This window comes from Carassius carassius, chromosome 9, assembly GCF_963082965.1.
Source record: "Carassius carassius chromosome 9, fCarCar2.1, whole genome shotgun sequence".
NCBI classification, from domain to species: Eukaryota; Metazoa; Chordata; class Actinopteri; order Cypriniformes; family Cyprinidae; genus Carassius; species Carassius carassius.
The window spans coordinates 26,031,898-26,053,131 of NC_081763.1; the positions used below are offsets into that span (position 1 = coordinate 26,031,898).

Here is a 21,234-nt window from a genome sequence, read left to right on the forward strand (position 1 = left end):
GATAGTATGCTGATTTAGTTACTGCTTTGACATGACTACTGAAACTAAGGTCTGTCTCCAGAATCACACCAAGATTCCTGACTTGATTTTTAGTTGTTTGACCCCTAGAGTCTAGGTATGCATTCACCTTGAACACTTCATCTTTGTTTCCAAATGCAATGACTTCAGTTTTTTTCCTTGTTTAACTGAAGAAAGTTCTGGCACATCCAACTATTAATTTCATCAATGCATTGGCATAGGGAGTCAATGGGGCTTTAGTCATTTGGAGATAAGGCTAGGTAAATCTGGGTATCATCAGCATAGCTGTGATAGGCAATTTGGTTCTTTCTCATTATTTGACTTAGTAGAAGCATATACAGGCTAAACAAGAGCGGTGCAAGAATTGACCCTTGTGGGACTCCGCATGTCATGGACGTCCACTTAGACTTATGCTTCTAAGTATGACCTGAACCATTTGAGTACCATCCCAGAAAGCCCGACCCAGTTTTCCAGTCTCTCTAGTATTATGTTATGATCGACAGTGTCAAACGCAGCACTGAGATCTAGCAATACCAGCACCGATATTTTTGGTCAGAGTCAAAATTTAAGCGAATATCATTTATTATCTTAATGAGTGCTGTCTCTGTGCTGTGATGCAGTCGAAAACCAGATTGAAAATTGTCCAGGTATCCATTTGAGTTTAAGTATTTGTTCAGCTGATTAAAAACTACCTTTTCTATAATTTTGCCTATAAAAGGAAGATTAGATATTGGTCTAAAGTTGCTCAAAATGGTGTTATCAAGATTGCTCTTTTTCAGGAGGGGCTTAACAACTGCAGTTTTTAAGGAGTTTGGAAATGTCCCAGAAAGAAGTGAGGCGTTCACCAGTTCTAAAAGATCTGCTTCTAAGCAGTTAAGCACACTTTTGAAAAAAGGTGTGGGAAGTGTGTCAAGGTAGGAGGTTGACGATTTTAGGTGCTGCACTATGTCTTCAAGAATTTTGCTATCAATTGCTTCAAAAATAGACATAGTATTTTTTTGATATTGTGGCCTAATCTGTCTGACCTCTGCATTACTTGAGGATTTTTCTCAGAAAAGAAGGATGCAAACTCTTGCATTTGCTGTCTGAGAGCATTTCACTGGGAATCTGACTTGGGGGGTTTGTCAGTCTCTCAACAGTGGCAAAAAGAGTACGAGTGTTATTTAAGTTACTGTTTAAGTTACTTAAGCCAATTTGTGCTTGAGATGGCTGTGATAGTTGCTCATTTGTGCTAGTCATTATGGAAATGAGCTGCATCTTTGTCCTTTAATTTGCACATTGTCAGTAGATGACAGGTTTCGAAACTGTGACTAAGATGAATTGTCATAGTGTCACTGAGAGGGGCTTACTGCTGATCCTTAGCGAGAAAACAGCTGGAAAGTCTTTAAACTCAGCTGAATAAGATTGAGAGTGGGGAATTGGAGTAGGCAAGAAAGCCAACCAAGGCTTAGTCAAGTCATCGGGGCTTGTACATCTGGAAGAGTTAAGACATTCATCAACCTGTTGTTTTTAATTTGCACAAGATAACAAGATCACAGTGTTCACTGAGTCACTTAATTTCTCTGCTTTCCATTGAAAGTGGTTGTGAACTCAACAAGTATGAAGTCCTCAAGTACACATATTTAGGATTCTTTTATACATTCATTAAAGAAATCAAAAGTAATAGATGGAAGATGAAACTGGTGTATATTTCTGCAAGGAGGTTATTATTTTTTTAGTAACACTAAGTCTGCTTAATTTTCAAACATACAGATACAAAGATACAGTTTTTTATTTGAGATTGCATTTTAAGTTTAGACGTGCCGCTTCTGATAGTGTGAGAAAAAAAAGATCCAATGTAACTGCAAAATATCAGATGTGCAACAGAGAGCAACACAGCTGAATGTTTGTCTTGTTGTTCTTTAATGAATATTAATGCCCTTGTTTGCGGAGGTGGTGTTTGATGCTATAGTGCAGACTCTCATAAGCTTGTTTTCCATATCTCATGATGGGCCTCTTCTGTGGAGTGGCACGCATCCATAAATATCCGTCATCCTATTGTTTAGCAATTAATCAGCACACAAGCAGATTAGCGTTTCCACAGCAACTGCATTGATTAGATGCAAACCACCCTTTACTTTCCTTGTCCACTTTTCCACATGCTGTTTTGCAACCAGATGAGGTGCAAGGTTTCTTCTTTCACCTATGGAAAACTGCTACTGGGAAGATTTATGTTGCTTGAACTGGATGTTCTGTTTCATCTAATGACAGAATATTGATTTCTGTTTCAGAGGCATCATGACCTAGTAATCTTCATAAGAAGCACTGTGGCACAAATCATCCTTCTCCTTTGGCAGGTAAATCATCGGCAGGTACTGATTAGAATTAAGTTATTGTAGCAGATTTGTCATTTTGTCGGTTGTAGACTTTTTTTAGTTAATAAAGTTAACTAGTTAATTTTAAGGTAAGTAGAATTACAAATTATTTTAATACATCCCATTGTAGATTTCATTCAAAAGGTAATAAATAATTTGAATGGGCAGTTAGGACTAAAAATGCAGTTGTAAATTAAATTGCGATGCATTTTATATTTCTATTATTGATTTTTGCATGAGGCTTTGTTCTATACTGCTACACGGTTTTTTGTTATGAATATATTTTTATATTATTTATCTAGTTATTTATTTTATTATTTGTATGTGTGTATTTAATGCTTTTGTGTGTGTGTGTGTGTGTGTGTGTGTGTATGTGAATATATATATATATATATATAGAAGGATAATAATAATAATAATACATTACGGTTTATATAGCATTCTAGGCACTCAAAGCACTTTACATAGTCAGGGGGTATCTCCTTATCCACCACCAGTGTGCAGCATCCACCTGGATGATGCGACGGCAGCCATATTGCGCCAGAACGCCCACCACACACCAGCTTACTGGTGGAGAGGAGACAGAGTGATGAAGTCAGTCAGCGGATATGGGGATTGTTAGGAGGACATGATGGTCCGAGGCCAATGGGCGAATTTAGCCAGGATGCCGAGGTCACAACTCTACTCTTTTCGAAAGACATCCTGGGATTTTTAATGACCACAGAGAGTCAGGACCTCGGTTTAACGTCTCATCCGAAGGACGGTGCTTGTTGACAGTATAGTGTCCCCATCACTACACCGGGGTGCTAGGACCCACACAGACCACAGGGTGAGCACCCCCTGCTGGCCTTACCAGCACCTCTTCCAGCAGCAACCTAGTTTTCCCAGGAGGTCTCCCATCCAGGTACTGACCAGGCTCAGCCCTGCTTAGCTTCAGTGGGAAACCGGTCTTGGGCTCCAGGGTGATATGGCTGCCGGCATAGAAACTAGATAACAAGGTTTTATGGTAGGCAAAAAAGTAATATGCCAAATGTTATTCTACTGAGGTTCCCACCACTAAAGTGCTCCACATCACGTCAGCATTGTATTAATGTCACAAGAGCTTTTTATTTATGGCGGCTATTATAGAAACTAGACTTCTTTAGATAACCCTACAGTGGGTGGAGGATGTTTTGAACACTTGTGCCAAGTCAACACCAACCTGTAATCACTCATTGGCTGTTGTGAGTTCATATAATTGATTTTAAAACTTGGTTTTTAATGTCTTATTTGTCCAGTCCATCACAATGCATATACCGAATTGAGGCAAGCCTCAATTCTTCCACAGAAAAAAAAAATCTCTATGAGAAGCTATCCAGACAGACTCAGTCAGGCTAGAATAAGCAGATGCCGCAGTTTTGCCAAACTCCACTATGTCTTCAGCTTGGCATGGTTGGACAGAACAGCCGAGTGCAGGATTAGTCTTAGACATTAAACAGCTATGCATTTTTTTTTTTTACCTTTTTCTTTAACTCTCATCCTTCTGGAAAAAGAACAGACTGAGCTTTCTGAGCAGACATCATGCACAATACAGTAAATATAAAAATAATTTTCTAGCATTCCAAAGAGAAGCGTCTTTGACTTGTCTTCGTCCCTTTAATAGAAGTATACTTCGGAATCTTAATTTGATTCTTAGACTATGGTGAGATATGATATACTTCTATTTTACTTGTATATTTATAACAATAATATGGACATATAGGACATGAGCTTTATTAAGAATTAGCTTATTTTCTTGAACCATTCATAATTATTGCTTTATCAGTATATTATTATTATTATTTTTAATATATCATTTTTTGCTGTTGTTTTTATTGGACACATAGGACATAAGTCTATCTTTTTTGTGCTGCGTATTTGTGTATAATAAAAAACATACATTATTGTGTATTTGTGTATTTAAATGTTGTTTCAGAGTCCAAATAATGTTTGGAGCCACTGAATCGAGAAAATTTACATTAAAGTGTTTGCTACTATTATTATTATTATTAAAGGGATAGTTGACCCAAAAATGAAAATTCTGTCATTAATTACTCACACTCATGTTGTTCCAAACCTGTAAGACCTTGGTTCATCTTCAGAACACAAATGAAGATGTTTTTGATGAAATCTGAGAGCTTTCTGACCCTGCATAGACAGCATTGCAACTGAAATATTGCCAGGCCCAGAAACACATGAAGGTGAGTAATTAATGACAGATTTTTTTATTTTTTTGTGTCAACTATCCCTTTATTATATATGTAGAGTTGCTTGAGTCATTATTTTATAACCTTGTATTCTTGACTTGGAAATGCTAGAAATAATGTAATTGAGAAATATCAGTTCAGCATACCAGTAATAGAACAACCGTTTCTTTCTATTAGTACGTTTTTGTTTTTTTTTGTTTTTTTAATAGACAAAAATTGTAAACATGAATCTTTAACCACAGGGCAGGTCAATGTACATTTTAGTTATGGCCATTTAACTAGGGTAAGTGACTAGTATCCATCAGTCTATATCACTTTTAGCATAACTACATACATACAGGTATTTCTAATATGTTGCTCATAAATTTGCGTTGTGACATGTTTTGAATTCTGTGTGTCTTGTACTTTGTGGAGCCCTGTGATCCTTTAAAATGTTTGTTTTGTAAATCTCCATGTCTGAACCATGAAATGTGGTTACATATATTTTCCAGTGCAGTACATAGCAAAATCAGATTAAGCAGATATTATAGACAAAGTTGTCCTAAGTGTACCAAGATGTAAAGCATATGTCAGAATAACACATTAAACAGCTGGGCCAAACGTGCTGCCTGGATATACTCCCAGATAACTTGTCTTGGATTAGAGTAAGACTTATACAACTTGCACTTTTAAACATCATAAGGATTTAAGAGCTTTCTTTATAGGTTAACTGGGAGGACCATAAAACTTATTTGATTAAATACATTGGAGAGGATAGTTGAAGGTTGGGTTTGGCTGGTCAGATTTCGATCAAGCTATTCAAGGAAGCTCTGTGAAATAAGAGTGTTTCTTAAGTTTAACAGCAGTTTACAACAAAACGTAGCAGTGTGATACAAATGAATACATTAACCTTTGAGCTGCATTTCTGGCCAATCTAAAGTTTATTCACAATCAACCACATACAAGTAAATTAGTTTTGCCACCACACCCCAACAACAACGTTCAGCTCCATTAGGGCTTTCTAATGTTTATAAGGACTGCTAAACACTTAAAAGCCTTTTCTCTCTCACTCTCTCTCTCACTCTCTCTCTCTCTCTCTCTCTCTCTCTCTCTCTCTCTCTCTCTCTCACTCTCTGGCAGACTGTAGTTCAAGATTCCCACTAGTCGTCTCTACTGTTGTGGTAGTTTCCAGGGAGAGACCTTTGCCTCTCCCCCCAGGAGATATGGAGCCCCAGGAGAGTCTGGGAGTGGAGGGCGACTCGGGTGTGCTGGGGGTGCTGGTGCCGAGCCCATGGAGTGAAGCGGTGACCCATGACCTGGAGGAATTGTCTCTGCAGCCCACTCAGAACCTTCCACCCATTAAAGAGCGCAAGAATGGTGAGTGAGCCCATTTAATCAGGCCCTTGGGCCATAACTCTGCTCCCAAGCTCCTATTTCCTCCTCATCCATTAAACTACCGCCCAGATTTGACACTGAGAAAATAAGGCCTGCCAAAAGGTTGAGAAATTTGTTTGCGGTAAGACGTGGGGAATTACACAGGAATTGCATATGAATGCCAACATGTAATCATGTCTTAAGTGCTCCCTTTAACCCTTTCCAAAGTGTTCTTGGCTCACGTAAGGGTGCACAACTGCTAAATGAATGTGGTAGATTTCCGTCAAATATGATTGCCGAAATCTCAGATATAGAGGATTCTTAGACTTGCAGTCATGTTTTGGTTTTTGTTTGGCTATAACTCAAAGGAGCAGTTGATCATTCAAAAATAATCTTTATTTTACTCTTTATACACCTTCATTATGTTCCAAAGCTCTATGATTTTCTTTTTTCTTTGTGGAACACAAAAGATGGATTTTTGTAGAATCTCTTGGGCCACTTGAAGTAAAGAAAAGAAAGGAATATAAAAGTACATTTCTGGACAATACCAATAAGCTGGTTATTTTCATACTATGGCTGATAACATAAATGGCAGACGTTAGAATTCTTAACTTTTTTGTCTAGTGATGCACAATAATTTTGCAAATCAAAAATAATCATCCAAAACAGAAAGGAAATAATTTGGTTCCACATATCTAAAAAATAAATCGTAATGAATGAACACTTCTCAGATGACTTGTTAGACTGTGTCAGTGTCTATTTCATGCACAAAACATGGATGAACTACAACAGGTTAAAAAAGTCAGCAGCATGAATCCAATTGATTGTGACCAAAAAAGATGATAGAATAGCAATATGTACAATTTGTTTAGCTGAAATATCAAAGTGTCAGCTTATTGTTGAAGAACATTACTATGATTGATTGGTTTAATTTTTCAATGAAGAAAATGATACTCTAAACAGCATAAATAGAAGCAGGTACCTAATTACCCAAATGTAAACTTTGGATGGGTTAAATGCAGAGCATGAATTCTGAGTAATAATTTAATTATTTACTTACTTAGTTACATGTTCATGTTCAGCCTAATGTTAGCGTACTCTATTAACTACACGTTATATTATTTAGTCAAGTAGCATATGGATGTCATGTCATAAACCTTTGTAATATGAATGACTTTGTATTTAACATGATAACAGTTTAATAAAAACGATATAAGTTACTAATTATTATGCTTCCATTTCCTTAGTTTCTCAAACAGCAGCAAAAATGAGCAAAGAACATTTAAAGTACATCATCACTGTATTCAGACTAGGGCAAGTTTATTAACTTTAAAAAAACACTCCTGTTATAATCAGTGAAGCTATCTATACTGTACGATGAATAAATCTCTTATACTTACATCGCACCAACATCTGCACTTTGTTGTTTATAATGAGAGAATTTGCGTGAGATCAGAATTCAGTCAGCGAGCGAGCTCTCAAAAAAAGTCTGGTGTTTCAGCGATGAATCATCTGACCTTTGATTGCCCATTGCATTCATAAACTCAACGGAATCGCGTGTGATTGGTTATAACGCCAACACCATAAAAACATGTATAAAGACATATGATGGAACAAATAAGTAACCTAACCTAATATTAATGAGATATAAAAATACTAGTCTGATGATAATAATAATCATCTTGATATTGTCAAAGCCATCAGCCACAGGCAATATCTCTGACTATCGTCGATACACGATACTATCGTCTATGAACAAATCGTTCTTTTTGCATAGAAAACAGCTACTTTTTGTGCTCCAAGGAATAAGGGCAGTCAAAAGGGTTTGTATTGACGTGAAATTGAGTAAATGGTGACAGTTTTTTCATTTTTGAATTTGCTATCTCTTTACATTTGGCTGCTTTGATGTTGACGTCGAACTGTTTGAGTGCTGGTCACTCTGATGGTATTGTCTTTTTTTTTCCTTCTGTTTGGCTTTCACAATCCTGGCCCTGCTTTCATTATGGAAATGTTTTACTGTGGTATGAACCTTTCCAAATGGCAGTGAACCTTTCCGTATTGCATGTTGACATCTATCCGACCGCAGAAAGAGTTCATGTCTCACTCCCTACGGACATCCTTGCCCTTGAGAATGTCAGTGTGTCCTCGGGCTGCTGGATAATTTAGTGCAGAAGGGAAAGTAAACAGAGACTCCACCAGGCATGCGTGTATTTCAGATCCCACTACATGATATTCTTCATCTCATACTGATTCAGTCAGCAGTTTATACTTGTTACATTTAAATAGACATGAAACTGTGTCTCATTTAGACACTTCAATAATTAACACAACTATAGAATTACCCTGTTTTTTGCCAACCCTCACACAGGGCCTGGAGTTATTTTAATCCAGTGCTGGTTACAAGTCTTTCTATACTTCTAAGATATTTTGCCAAAATGCAAACAACATTGCAAATTCAGTTAGTGTTTCCAATTTCTATGATGTGCATAAAAGTCATGCCAAGGATCTCTTGGTTTTTAGTGAAAGAGTTTTTAATAATATATTTATTTGAAAATAATTAGATTGGGGGTTGATTTGGTGTCTTTTTTACTTGTTTATTGTGTTTGGTTATATCCATTTAATTGTATATACTGTATTATATTTTGTATCCAAGATTTGTGGTTATGGCCAAGGTGCTCTAATTTGACGCATCACTAGATACGTGTGTGTGTGTGTGTGTGTTTGTGTGTGTGTTTAAAGTTAAGTTTTCCATGAAGTATACTTGCAGTAGTTCCACTTTAGCACAATCAAATATACTTGAGTATATCTATAGTTGGACCTCGGCACTATTTCCGCACAATTAAAGTTAGTTTAAAATTAGTTGTTCCAGTTTAGCAGACTTTAAGAATACCAATGTAGTATACCAAAAATACAATTGCGGTGTATTTTTCCTAAGCTCATAAATATGTAAGTGTATTTGTAGTATACTTAGCACAAAATACAATATTTTAGGAGTTTTAAGTAGGGTAGAAATATGAACAGGGAAAAGATGTAAGCAAATCATTGACAAGTGGTGGGTGAGGTGATGGGTGGCTTTGAAACCCCATGCCGATCGACCACTGTTATGAATTTTGGGGGGCACCACCCTCAGTTTCATGTGTTTACCGCCCTGGTACAAGGTGTACTTAATGAGAACATAATGTGCAACAGACCACCTCATAACATTCAGCATAAGATGATAAACTTGAAAGAGACTCGCAGTAAATCCTAAAACATTGCATAGTTTCTGCTTTTTATCAGCTTCGAGACAGATACTAAGTGAATGAGTTTTAGTCAGTGTCATTTATCAGAATAACTGCACCAATAAATACCTTTTTAAAGGAACACTCTTTTCTCATAATTTACTCATAAGTGATTCCTGCTCGCTGCTGCCTAAAGATAATATGAACTCATAGAGGGTTTGTTGCACTGGGCAGAATCAGCATGATCTGTTGTTCCTGTTCAGGCTGGAGGGCAGACGTACCCATCCTTCCTCTTTTCAACCCACCCTTCGAGCTGTAGTGAAACTTTATGTCACCACTGTTTACAAATTCCCCTACTGAAACATTTACGACTATGTTCCCACAGGTTATCTTGACGCCTACGCCTTATAATACTATATTAATATATGAGACTTAGAATTGTCTTGGTACAACTGTGTGGAAATGGACTGTTTTCACACGAATGTTGATCTGTTGGATCTGTTTGTTCACATGAGACTCCATTGGATGGGTTGTTGCTAAACATTTTTTATGTGTAGTAGAGGCTATGTGTCACAATGCCTTCCAACAACAGACTTCTCCAAATTGATTTATTGTAGTTTTAGGTTTGATACATTTAGTGAGTTTACGCCGTAAAATAATTTTGTAGAAGTTCAGCTTTAAAATGAATTCCCTTTAAAACACAGACACTGCAAAAGCATATGGATGTTTTTTGCTTTTTTTTATTTTTTTATTATTATTTAGTATTTTATTTTTTGAGTGTCCTCTTAAGGGTTATATTTTTCAGATAGTGTGCCAAGTTAATAATAATATATCTTGCTTTGGGGTCATGCAGTTAAAACATGTCAAATACAATAAGCGATAAATGAACATTATTAAGGGGATTAAAAATCAAGACCCTTGTGCTCTGATCCACTCTGTTTTTGAAAATAGGAATGCATCGTATGTAAACACTTTTAAGTCTGATCTGGGTCAGGTGACCTGAAACTTGTTTAATTATTTAGGGATGCTTTAGGACCATTTAATTGTTCGGGCAACCCACCCTTTATATGTAGTTTTGCACATCCCTAATAGACTAAACCATGCAGGTCTACATTCCCTATTCCCTCCCCCCAGGACGTTCCTGTTCCATTGTGTTTAATCACTTTGGCTGATTCAGATAGGCTTTAATTAAATATTTTCTTTCCCTCTGTGCAATATTAATCTCTAACTACTATGAAAGAAATATACCTGGATGTAGATAAGAAATCTAATGGCATTTTTTCTAGAAACATAGTGCTTTATTAGAAAGGCGGATTGCTGAAATACAAATGAGAGTCATCTGTAAACCCTGAATATGACTAGTCTATGTCAACACTAAAGTGACAGAGACAAATAGAAAAATCCCTGGGGTGCTGCTTGGTTGTTTTTGTCGTTTTTGTTCCATGACAAAATGATTGCAAGACTAAATTAATTTGCTCACTGCTAAAACTGAAGTAGCGTACAATGGAAATATGGGAAGTTGTGGTTGTACGTGTATATATTTACATTGGCTTCCTCTTTATTGTTTAAGATTAAGTAAGCTTTTAAACTATTGTATTTACCCAGTGTTCAGTGCTGTTGAGGGTTAACAGCTGCAGCTCTGTAGTCCCGCCTCTCCTGTCAGTCAGAGACGGAGCCGGAGCTGAAGCACTGCAGAGAGCGCTGACTCTCGCAGAGAACTACACACCCACAAACACTCACACAAGCGGTCTAGAGACAGAGCTGGTGAAGGTGCTTGTGGGGAACGGTCTGGAATCAAGCTATACGCTGGGGAATTTCCTGCCAGATCTCGCCATCTCGTCCTCATTTCTCGCAGCAATCCATGGGACTCCAGACACGGCAACTCTCCGGTCCGTCTCTCAGCTCCATGGCCTGCCTTGAAGTGGAGACCTTGAGTGTCTGCAGGGGTAAATGCAAGTAGTTTGAAATCTTTTTCAAATTCCATGTCAGCATGAATTAAAATGGGGAAGCTGATGCTAAACATGAGTGAAAGACACTAGGGAAACCGAATATAGCTCATGGCAGCTGGTAATTATCACTGGAACACATGCTGAGAAGATCTGGAGTGGATATAAATTGTTGTCATATCAAATGAGCTTAACAGCATTAATAATGTCATGAAAAAAGTGACTAGAGGTTTGGTTATGGTGAGTGGGGGTTGTTGTTGTTTTTCATCTGTCTGATGTTGGTTTCATTATATATTTTTTTGTATTAGCATCTAGGTTTTCATTCAAACTTACACCCAAACATTGCCTCACCATTCAGCCAATCATTAAGCCAGCTAGCCGTGCCTGTACAAGAAGTTTATATGCTTTTAATGCCTTATGGGAGTAACACCTCTTTACAAGTTTCTTAACAAGAAGACTTTGAAATGCATGACGAAATCTCTGCAGCCTTCACTGTTTTTAATATATGGTTTCACTTGTGAGAGTTTCAAGTGAGTTATTGGTCATTGGGATGGTTCCCATCAGTGAACCATAAACCAAATGATATATTCATTTATCAGATCTCAAGCCTGAGCCAACATGCAGTCTCTGCTGTCCTCTAGAGCTCCGCAAGCACTCATGAAGATACAGTCATCTGTCAAGCTGCTGAAATATTTTTTGCAAAAGTAATGTCAACACAGTCCAGGTCAATGTCAGAGTGTTTTTAAACAGCCTCAGTGAAGTCAGACTCAATAGCCATAACACAGCCCATTCATTTAATTTACGATAGTAACATCTGGTTGCTTTAAGGTGTGGTCAAATTGGCAAAATTTGGGGGTAAAAAAAGGTCCATTGTCTATAGTCTATGAGGCACAGCTCACACAGAAGTCACTTTCAAAACTAAGCAACAATCTGTTGGGCAAATCGGTCAATTTGATTAACTTGAACCTGAAACTTGTTGTGACATTAGTTTGGGGAAACGTTTGATGTTTCACATGGATTCCTATTGAAATTACTGGATTTTGCCCTCCAAAAAATTGCTGAACATTGATTGTGACATCAACTATAGGCTTGGTTTTGGATTTAAATTGAATCTTGAGAGGGTTTTAGAAAAGTGAGACATACAAGGATCTAAGCTGTCTTTTGTTTATTGTACAGATTGAGAGAGGGGCCCGGAGCCACATAAAGGTCAGTCAGGGTTCAGCAGAGAACATCAGAAATGACATCATCTCAACAAACACTGGGATGACTGCAGGCATGTCATGTACCGGCATAATGAAGTGAAGATGATTATGGTATTACGCTTCTATCAAGCTTCATTCGACACATTGTTTTGAAAGAGCTACTTGGTGGAGGCATGGAACTTGATTTGAAATGGATAACCACTTTAATATTTAAACCCACCAGAGGACCTCCTGGCACAGATAATAATGGAAAACATGATTCGGGACGGAGTGTTCCAAACTTTTGGCGGTGGGGTTTAGAAGAGGCACTCAGTCCCCCCCTTCAGTCTGTCCACTCTTTATTCAGCTGCGATACAGAATGTATGTGTTCAATGTACCCCCCCCCCCCCCCCCCCAATGCCATATCCAATCTCTTCTGTTTCCCAGGCCTTGTTCTCACAACGGCAGGGTTTATTTTAGCAGGGGTGAGTCAGACAGAGTGGTCGCTCTCCCGGGACTTTAGCAGAACTGGGTGTGCTAGGCCTCATTCTGTAGCCAATCAGATTGGCTCAGTGCTCCCAGTGCCGATGATGAGTGGAAGCGGGGGTCTGCTGGGCATGTTCCACACTCCACTGTCCCATTTGTCATTATCAACTGCCATCCTCCTCTTTAAATGTTTTGCAGAGGAGTGGTGTTATTCTCTTGAACCAACATGCCTACGCTTGTATGTTTTGAAATGTATAAACCGAGCCATCTGTAATTGGATGGTGTAATTGCATTCAGGGTATATGTAGTAGGCTGTGCACATCAACCCACATTTCACCCCTTTGCTCAGGCATCCATTGTCTTTTTAATGTTCTTGGTTGTTAATGCACCAGTGCCTCCTCATCCAAAGCATAACACCTTGCATCTTGCTTATTGTGGGCAGCAAATCCAAAGCCAAGGCTTCAGATGACAACACTGGGAGAAGTTGATAGGACTATTGCAGTGTTTATTATTTTGTGCGTTGAACACGGTTTTGTTGTTGGTCCTTCTTATAAACAGATTCTGTTGTATGTTTGCTCTGAGGTCAAAACTGTTGAGATTTTGTACTGCTTCTACTTAAGTACGAATCTTGGGTTGACCCTTAACCCTGCAACATTTTGAATGAAAAGGAAAATGTGGTGGATTATTTAAGTATTAAGTTCTAAAATAATTTAACACCAAAACTGAGCAATACTATCAACTATTCACTATTTAAACTATGCATGCCTATTCAAATTTTGAGTTCCACATTTACTACAATGAGTTTGAAATGTAATTCTTTGAGAATAAATAAGTCATATCAAGATTTGGATATTAGGATTTGGCCTTTGGTGGGGGGGGGGGGTATTTATTATTTATTTATTTGTTTATTTGGTTGGTTGGCTGGTTGTTGTTGTCACCCTTGTACATGGGGGTTAGAGCCTGAGGTGGAAATATTGTTCAAGTTCAGTACTATCATTTTAGTATCATTGAGATACTATTGAAGAATTTAATATTCTTTTTAATTAGTCTATATTTGTATGTTGTTTTGTATTCACTTCATTTTGTTAAAGTTTTAACTTGGTTGTTTTTGTGATTATTATTCATTTTTGTTTGAAAAAAAATGTCTATATAGTTTTTTGTAGTCATTTTTATTCCAGTTTTAGTTATTCAAGTACATCAATGCCTGGTTTCACAGACAGGTTTTAGACTAAAACAGGATTAGGCCATAGTTTAATTAGGATATTTAAGTAATTTTTTATAAACGTGCCTTAGAAAAAATATTACTGGTGTGCATTTTTAAACAAAACAAAGGCACTGATATATTTTAAGATCAGTCAGAGACAGTTTCTTTCAGTTGAAACAGACTTAGATTTTAGTCTGGGATTAGGTTTAAGCCTTAAAATATTTTTTATTTTATATTTTATTTTAGTTTTTATTCTTTTAGTTAATTATAATATCCCTATTTTGTATTATTTGCATTTTTTATTATTTTTCTTAATCATTTTGCTGAACGCTGTATGAAGAATCTTGACCTAATGCTTGATTAGGTCAAGGCTTACTTTGGACTGTATTTAGTGCCATCTCAGAAAGCATTAAAAGTTGAAACTCACCAAAGTTACATTTTTCTGTTTTTGCTTCCTCCACAGTGCTTCAGTTAAGACTCCAGCAGAGGCGCACACGCGAGCAGCTCGCAGACCAGGGCATCATGCCACGTCAGTATGCATGCTTCATGGAAACATAATGCTCAAACTATTAATGTTTAGACATTACCATAAAAGTTCAACCTACATGCAGTGGACTTTCCTGAAGAAATCCTTTGAGACCAAAACAATATGTTACTCAAACGATCTACTTCCTTGTTATTTTAACTCCTAATCCAGCATCATTAACAAAGTGCCGCTCACATTATCACCTAAGCTCTGAACACACACTGACCGTATTCTTTATAAAGTTGAACACATTTACCACCAGCCACATTTTATTTGTATTTTTTCTTTTGACGGCGGGGGACTTAGTAAGTTATGTGTCAGTAAGGAGAGCAGTTCTAATAAAAGAAAGCGTCTGTTGAGGATACAAACTGATAAGGCAGGAGAGATAGAACAATGGTGTGACTGATGTCTGTCTGAAACAGTGGGAGCTGTCCTGCTTTCTCAGTGCTTGTCTGTATAGGGCCCCTAACGTCATAGTCCAAGCTCCAAGAGTAACAAGAGTGAGTCAGTGACTGGGCCTGCACTTTTGCTCAGCAAGTTCTGTGGTTTCCTTCCAGGCTTTAGTCAATGCTTAATAACCGCAAAGACCAATTCTTGCATTCTTTAATCACGATTATAACTTTCTGGTGTTGTTGTTAGTGCAGTAGACTGCTTAAGAGGCCACATTTGGTTAGTGATATATGACTAATCAGGGTAAGCAAAAGATGCCTTTGCTAATCAAACCACAACGACTGTCAGAGCGCTCATTTCCTGTTGACCATGGATGCAGATGACAGTTCAACACCCACTCAAATATGCCTAGCAGAAATGCTTCTTTGATGTACAGTATTTGTTAAAACATATGAAATATTTGTACCAATTGTTTTCGTCTTCCAGTAAAAAATAAAAATAAAAAAATATATAAAAATAAATATATGAACAACATTTTTATATTTAAAAAATATTCCAAATGGTTAAAACGTGATTTACTCAAAGGAAAATTACATAAAATAATTATACTTGTTTTCAGGGATTATATCTTGAATTAATTTTATTTTTCTTTACCCATTGGCAGATTGACTTTATGACTTTTATGCATAAATTTAACAAAATAGTTTTAGTTTATAAATTGTCAAGCACACATTCTCTAAAGTGGATCAAAATGCTGACTTTCTAGTTCAGCTTCAGTACATAAGACAATCTTAGGTTTTGCTTTAGGGTGTAAGTGCAGGAACTTTGCTTTAAGCAGAAGTTCTTTAGCACACAGCAGTTAAACACAGCAAATTGTTTAAAAATAGCTTTGTGCCACATAGACGTGATGTATTATATAATGTCATTTGACTTCTTGTTTTTAAATGAAGGCATTGAATACATTTTTCTTTCCAGCGCTGAAAACACCTGGAGCTTTTCACGGACAAGTCAGAAGTCTGGAGAGGGCAAGGGTAAGAATCAAACATTCCTACACTTTGCATTATCTATTCTTAGTGAACTGGCCTTTAAAGGGGTCATATAATGTGATTTCCGTTTTCTTTTCTCTTTGGAGTGTTACAAGCTCTTGGTGCATAAAGAAGATCTGTAAAGTTGCAAAGACAAAAGTCACAAATCAAAAGAGATATTTTTTATAAAAGTTAAGACTCATCCACACCCCACTAAAACGGCTCATTCAAACACACTCCCACATCTCTACATCACTATGTGGGAAGATTTGCATAACAGCGCCCAGATGTTCACGCAAAGAAAGAAGGCGTACCTTTTATTCTCGTTGTAGTATTGTTGTTGTTGCCACCACCGCCATGTCATATAGATGATGTGTGTTTCACTGTGAGAGTGAAACTATTTGTTTGGCCTTCCAAAAGAGGATGATATCCATTTCGTCATGTCTGGGGCTGATCCGTGCTAGTCGCTGAGGAAATACATCAACTTTGCACTGTGGATCGCCGGATCGGCTTTCATTGTGGACGAAGTGGAGTCCAACGAAAAGCTCCTTCATAGAAACTGCTGGCTGCACTGTTCTCAAGCTGCCCGCCTCTGCTCACTCGACGCTTCCAGTGTTTGATGCCGTGAAACTACTTTGTTTGGCCTTCCAACAGAAGACACAACTAGTAATCATGTTTATATCATGTTTATAATGGGTTTTATGTTTATGTCTCGTCGCTCCGGCCAGACAGAGCATCACAATATGTTAAGGGCCATAACATTTCAGTCACATGCGTGAGGTATTCGACAAATCACAATGCACTGGATAGCTGGCCAATCAGAGCACACCTCACTTTTCAGACCGATGAGCTTTGTAAAAATCATACAGAAACAGAGGAGAACCATTAATGTACAGTGGAAAATAATCTGTTTTTTTAACCTTAAACCGCATAAACACATTTCATTACACCAAATAATGTTCTTTCTAGCAGCATCATATGACCCCTTTAATGTTATAGGAAAATCACAACAATTCCATTATATGGGTTACCATCATTTAATGTGCTCATGTCATGAGATTGCGTAATGAAATACAACAGATTTTACATTTGTTGGTTACTAGAGTGCAATGTTGAGATGTACTTTACGCAAATTCTTAATTCATTTACTCAGTTCATATATATTGCATTTTCATCATATACAGACTGAGAATTTCCTCAAGCATAAAATCCGCAGCAGACCTAACCGCGCTGAACTTGTCCGTATGCACATTTTACAAGGTACGCACCTGAACAAAAAGAGCATTGTCAGAGTCTTTTAATTCACTTCCTGGATACTTCATTTGTCATGCATCTTTAGTATGGTCTGAAGTTGTTCTGTATATTTCAGAAACCCATGCAGAGCCTTCTTTGCAAGCCACTCAGATGAAACTAAAGAGGGCACGTCTAGCAGATGACCTCAATGAGAAGATTTCACAGAGGCCTGGACCAATGGAACTGGTGGAGAAGAACATTCTGCCTGTGGACATTGGTAAAAACAATGAAATATTGTATTATCTTCATGCTTAATCATCAAATTTACTGGAATTGCCATGGATATGAAATCACTGCCACTAATTTGTTTTGTTTTGTTTTTTGTTTTGTTTTGTTTTGTTTTGTTTTGTTTTGTTTTGTTTTTTGTTTGGTTTGGTTTGGTTTGGTTTTGTTTTGTTTTGCACTGCAGTTGGAGAACTGGATGTTTATAACTTCAATGAAGACAGCAGTGAAGCTCTGTCTCCAGAGCAGCCAGCTAGTCACGAGTCTCAAGGCTCTGCTTGTTCTCCTGTAGAAGCCAGACTGCCTGAACCATCCTCTGTTTCGTCTCCGACTGGCTCCAAACTACAGGTCAGCGTCTTAACAGTTCCTAGTTTCACATTCAGATGGATAACCAGTTCAGGAATATTCAGTTCTAATATTTACAGTTATCGAGAATTCACTGACAAAGCTTTCCAGAAGAGCCAAGTAGTGTCTACGTCTTCGTTTTCTCTGCAAATTATCTGGACATCAGCCTTGTGTTGCTGGTTAGATTTAAACATCTCTGTCTCATCTCATTGCCATATGGCTTTCAATCTCTTTTTATCTCAGTTGTGTCCACCTACAACCCAGAGTTCAGACTTCCTGAACAGAACATCAGCAGAAGATGGTCGAGTAATGACTGCCATTCAGCTAGTCACTGCTGCTACTCCCACAAAGCCTGGTCCCACCCTTGTGAAGGTAAACCATATTTCCTAACCACAGTGATGTTATTTCCATTTCCTGCAAAAATGTTTATTTTATCCTCTGAGATAATGGTCAGTTGCTCACAGTATTACTGGATAATTTCAAAATAGCAACTCCAGCTAAATAACGAAATATACCATACTGACTATGAAAGGTGGAATAAAGTAATAATGCTGCATTACAGTAAAAAAAAGAAAAACCAAAAAAAACTAAGCTGTTGTCTTTTTTTAATAATTTTGCTTATAATTAGTTATTTGATGCTATAAAAACGGAATGTGGTGTCATGATTGTGAGTTTGCGATTGGGTCTGCGGGAGTTTGGGCGGGACTTTGATACCGCGGCTCCACCTCATGATCACTACTGCGCAGACTCTGGCTCTAAATGCACCACAACTGCAGAGACTCTGATACCATTGTGCTGCTTAATATTTTTGTGGAAACTGTGAAAAGAACAGCATTTATCATAAACATCTTTACTTTCACTTTTGATCAATTTAATGCATCCTTGCTGAATTAAAGTATTAATATCTTTAAAAACATGCTTGTTTAGAACGACTTGTCAAAGGTACCTTAGGCAAAGTTAGTTTCAGAAGAGCAGCAGGTGCAGAGCTAGAAGTGCTAGCAGCCGTCTTCTGTCTTCAATTGGAGGTTAAATTAAACACTCTTAATGCGGAGGAGCACAAACTGAAGCTGGGAACATAGAAACAGGAGTCAGGCAATAACTTGTGCATTTATCATAATCCATGCCTTCAAAGCATACTCCGCATATTTACTCCATGACAGAGGGTCACTGCTGACCCAGTGGTGCTTCGGGAACCTGCTTACACATAAGCCAGCTTGAAATGGTGTGTTTTTACATTCTGATGACTTTCAACTCCCTTCCTCAGAAGCCAAACCATTTTCATGTGTATCCTGTGACTCAATATTTAGGAACAATGAGGGTCATGTCACTCCACGCATCCTGTTTCCTCTTCCTGTGATTTTAGGTAATGTTCATGCAAGTCCCACCTATTCACAGCAGTTACAAACTTGCGGTTTTGCCAACAAATCTCTCAGCTCCTGGTTTTCTCAGAGTGCTGACACATCTGTTAGCATGAAAACTGGGCTAGTTGGAACATTATGGGAATTACCTAAAATCACTAAGCAAATAGACTTGTGATATCATGCCAAAGCTTGAGGGTGTTGACTGTGATCTGTAGGTTTGATGTGTGATTTCAGGTTGCACCTTTTGTTCAGTTCTTCTGCCCTTGTTTCCATGCAGCAAAGCCAGCACAAACAGTCTAGTGACAAGAGCCGAAGCAAGAAGAGTAGAGAACCCAAACCGCGAATTAAGAAGCTCAAGTATCACCAGTACATCCCGCCCGACCAGAAGCAGGAACCAAATGAAGCCCCGATGGACTCAGCTTATGCCCGGTTGCTTCAACAACAGCAGCAGTTCCTGCAGCTCCAGATCCTCAGCCAACAGCAACAGCATTACAATTACCAGACCATATTACCAGCACCACTCAAGTATGTCACATTTGACATACAACCCTTAACTTTAGCACCTTGTGTCACTATGACCCAGACATAGAAAAAAACATTTTTCACAACCAATTTTGTTTAATAATTCACATAATATATAATGTGTACATGCTAAACATAATGCTATTTGTCTTTGTGTAATGTCATTTCAGTTGAGTGATTGGTTACGTACCAGTGCAATTGCATATGATTCTGAAATATCAGTTTCAGCACTTTACTCTAAAAGGATTTACTGTGAGCCTGGTTGCTTTGCAGCAGAAGTATGCAACTCAGAAAAGAATGTGAATGTTGTGTGCTATGAGCGATTACCTTTAAATAATGGTTCACCTATTAATCTTGTCTAACATACCTGTCATCCCCCAAGCCGTGGTTACGGCAGTTCCTCGCATTATTTCCCATTTTGGCTCCTGTTGCCACAAGATAGACCTCTGTTTCTATTGTGTAGAAAGGCTGTTTATTGTGAATGATGAGGGAACAGGAAGTTACCATTGCATTTAAAATCCCTCATACACCTCTACAGGCCAGTAGCTGAGAGTCAGAACAGCTGCCCCAACATCACCCTTAGCACCAGCCCTAGTCTTCCGGCTCCCATTGTGGTATCTCTGCTCAATACGGCTCCTTCGCATCCCAACCACACTGTGACAGGTCGTAAAACCGGGTGTCTGCCTACCAACCTAGATGAGATGAAGGTGGGTAATATGCTCAATTATTTCCTGCTCCTAGAATACATAAGTATGCAGAGCTATAGCTGTTCTTTGGTCCTCTAGGTGGCTGAGCTTAAGATGGAGTTGAAATGGCGTGGACTTCCTGTGTCAGGCACAAAGACAGATCTCATAGAAAGGCTTAAGGCCCACCAGGAGAGCTCTCAATCTGCTACAACCATGGATACAAACATCTCCAAAGCTCCTCTACAGCCTGAAAGCATGGGCACAACTCCTCCCATTTCTCCTGAGCAGTCAGAAGCCTCCAATATCAGTATGGAGGACTGCAGAAATGGTCCCACCAAAGCTCTATGCATGTTGTCTCCAGCCCGTCCACCAGCAGGCACTTCACCCCTCAAACCCACACCTGAAGACATGACCATGGACATCAAGGTGTCCGAAAAAGACCAGCGTCTTCACGAAAAGGAGCGTCAGATTGAGGAACTCATGCGTAAGCTGGAGCAGGAGCAGCGGCTGGTGGAGGAGCTGAAGATGCAGCTGGAGGTGGAGAAAAGGAGTCAGCAGGGCGGAGGGCAGCAGCCTGAACCCAATCGATCAGTCCAGGTCAAAGAGGAGATCGGCACCACCCAGAGCTGCAACTCCAAGCAGAGTCCCCTGCCACAAACTACAGGTGTGAAACAGGAAGAGCCACATGCCCAGCTTCACCACACTCCAGTCCAGCAGTTCTATATCAACACCCAGCAAGTCCCTCAAGTACTGCATCAGAAGACACTGATCAACACTCAGCCAGCCACACAAATCCTGCTGCCTATCAGCCTGTCCAACAACCCCATCAGCACACAGGTCTCTAAACATTCATAATATGCCAGTTCTATTTACAGT

The 21,234-nt window shown here is 38.5% G+C and overlaps 1 protein-coding gene and 1 pseudogene across 5 annotated transcripts in view; one reads left to right on the forward strand and one right to left on the reverse strand.

The window, feature by feature from the left end:
- The window catches only part of LOC132149425 (myocardin-related transcription factor B-like), a 31,437-nt gene that overhangs the window by 6,105 nt on the left and 4,098 nt on the right, over nt 1-21,234 (forward strand). For 2 of the 5 annotated variants that reach the window (XM_059558652.1, XM_059558655.1), the window contains exons 2-12: nt 2,289-2,354; nt 5,717-5,953; nt 14,452-14,517; nt 15,880-15,935; nt 17,114-17,189; nt 17,299-17,439; nt 17,632-17,792; nt 18,033-18,161; nt 19,428-19,675; nt 20,211-20,379; nt 20,458-21,195. In XM_059558652.1, coding sequence (XP_059414635.1) covers nt 5,800-5,953; nt 14,452-14,517; nt 15,880-15,935; nt 17,114-17,189; nt 17,299-17,439; nt 17,632-17,792; nt 18,033-18,161; nt 19,428-19,675; nt 20,211-20,379; nt 20,458-21,195 — 1,938 coding nt within the window. In that variant the 5' untranslated portion in view covers nt 2,289-2,354; nt 5,717-5,799. Of the gene's footprint in view, nt 1-2,288; nt 2,370-5,716; nt 5,954-10,837; nt 11,118-14,451; nt 14,518-15,879; nt 15,936-17,113; nt 17,190-17,298; nt 17,440-17,631; nt 17,793-18,032; nt 18,162-19,427; nt 19,676-20,210; nt 20,380-20,457; nt 21,196-21,234 lie in introns of those variants that run through there. The other 3 variants (XM_059558653.1, XM_059558654.1, XM_059558656.1) reach the window with 3 other exon arrangements.
- LOC132150737 (5S ribosomal RNA) lies at nt 3,235-3,351 on the reverse strand (annotated as a pseudogene).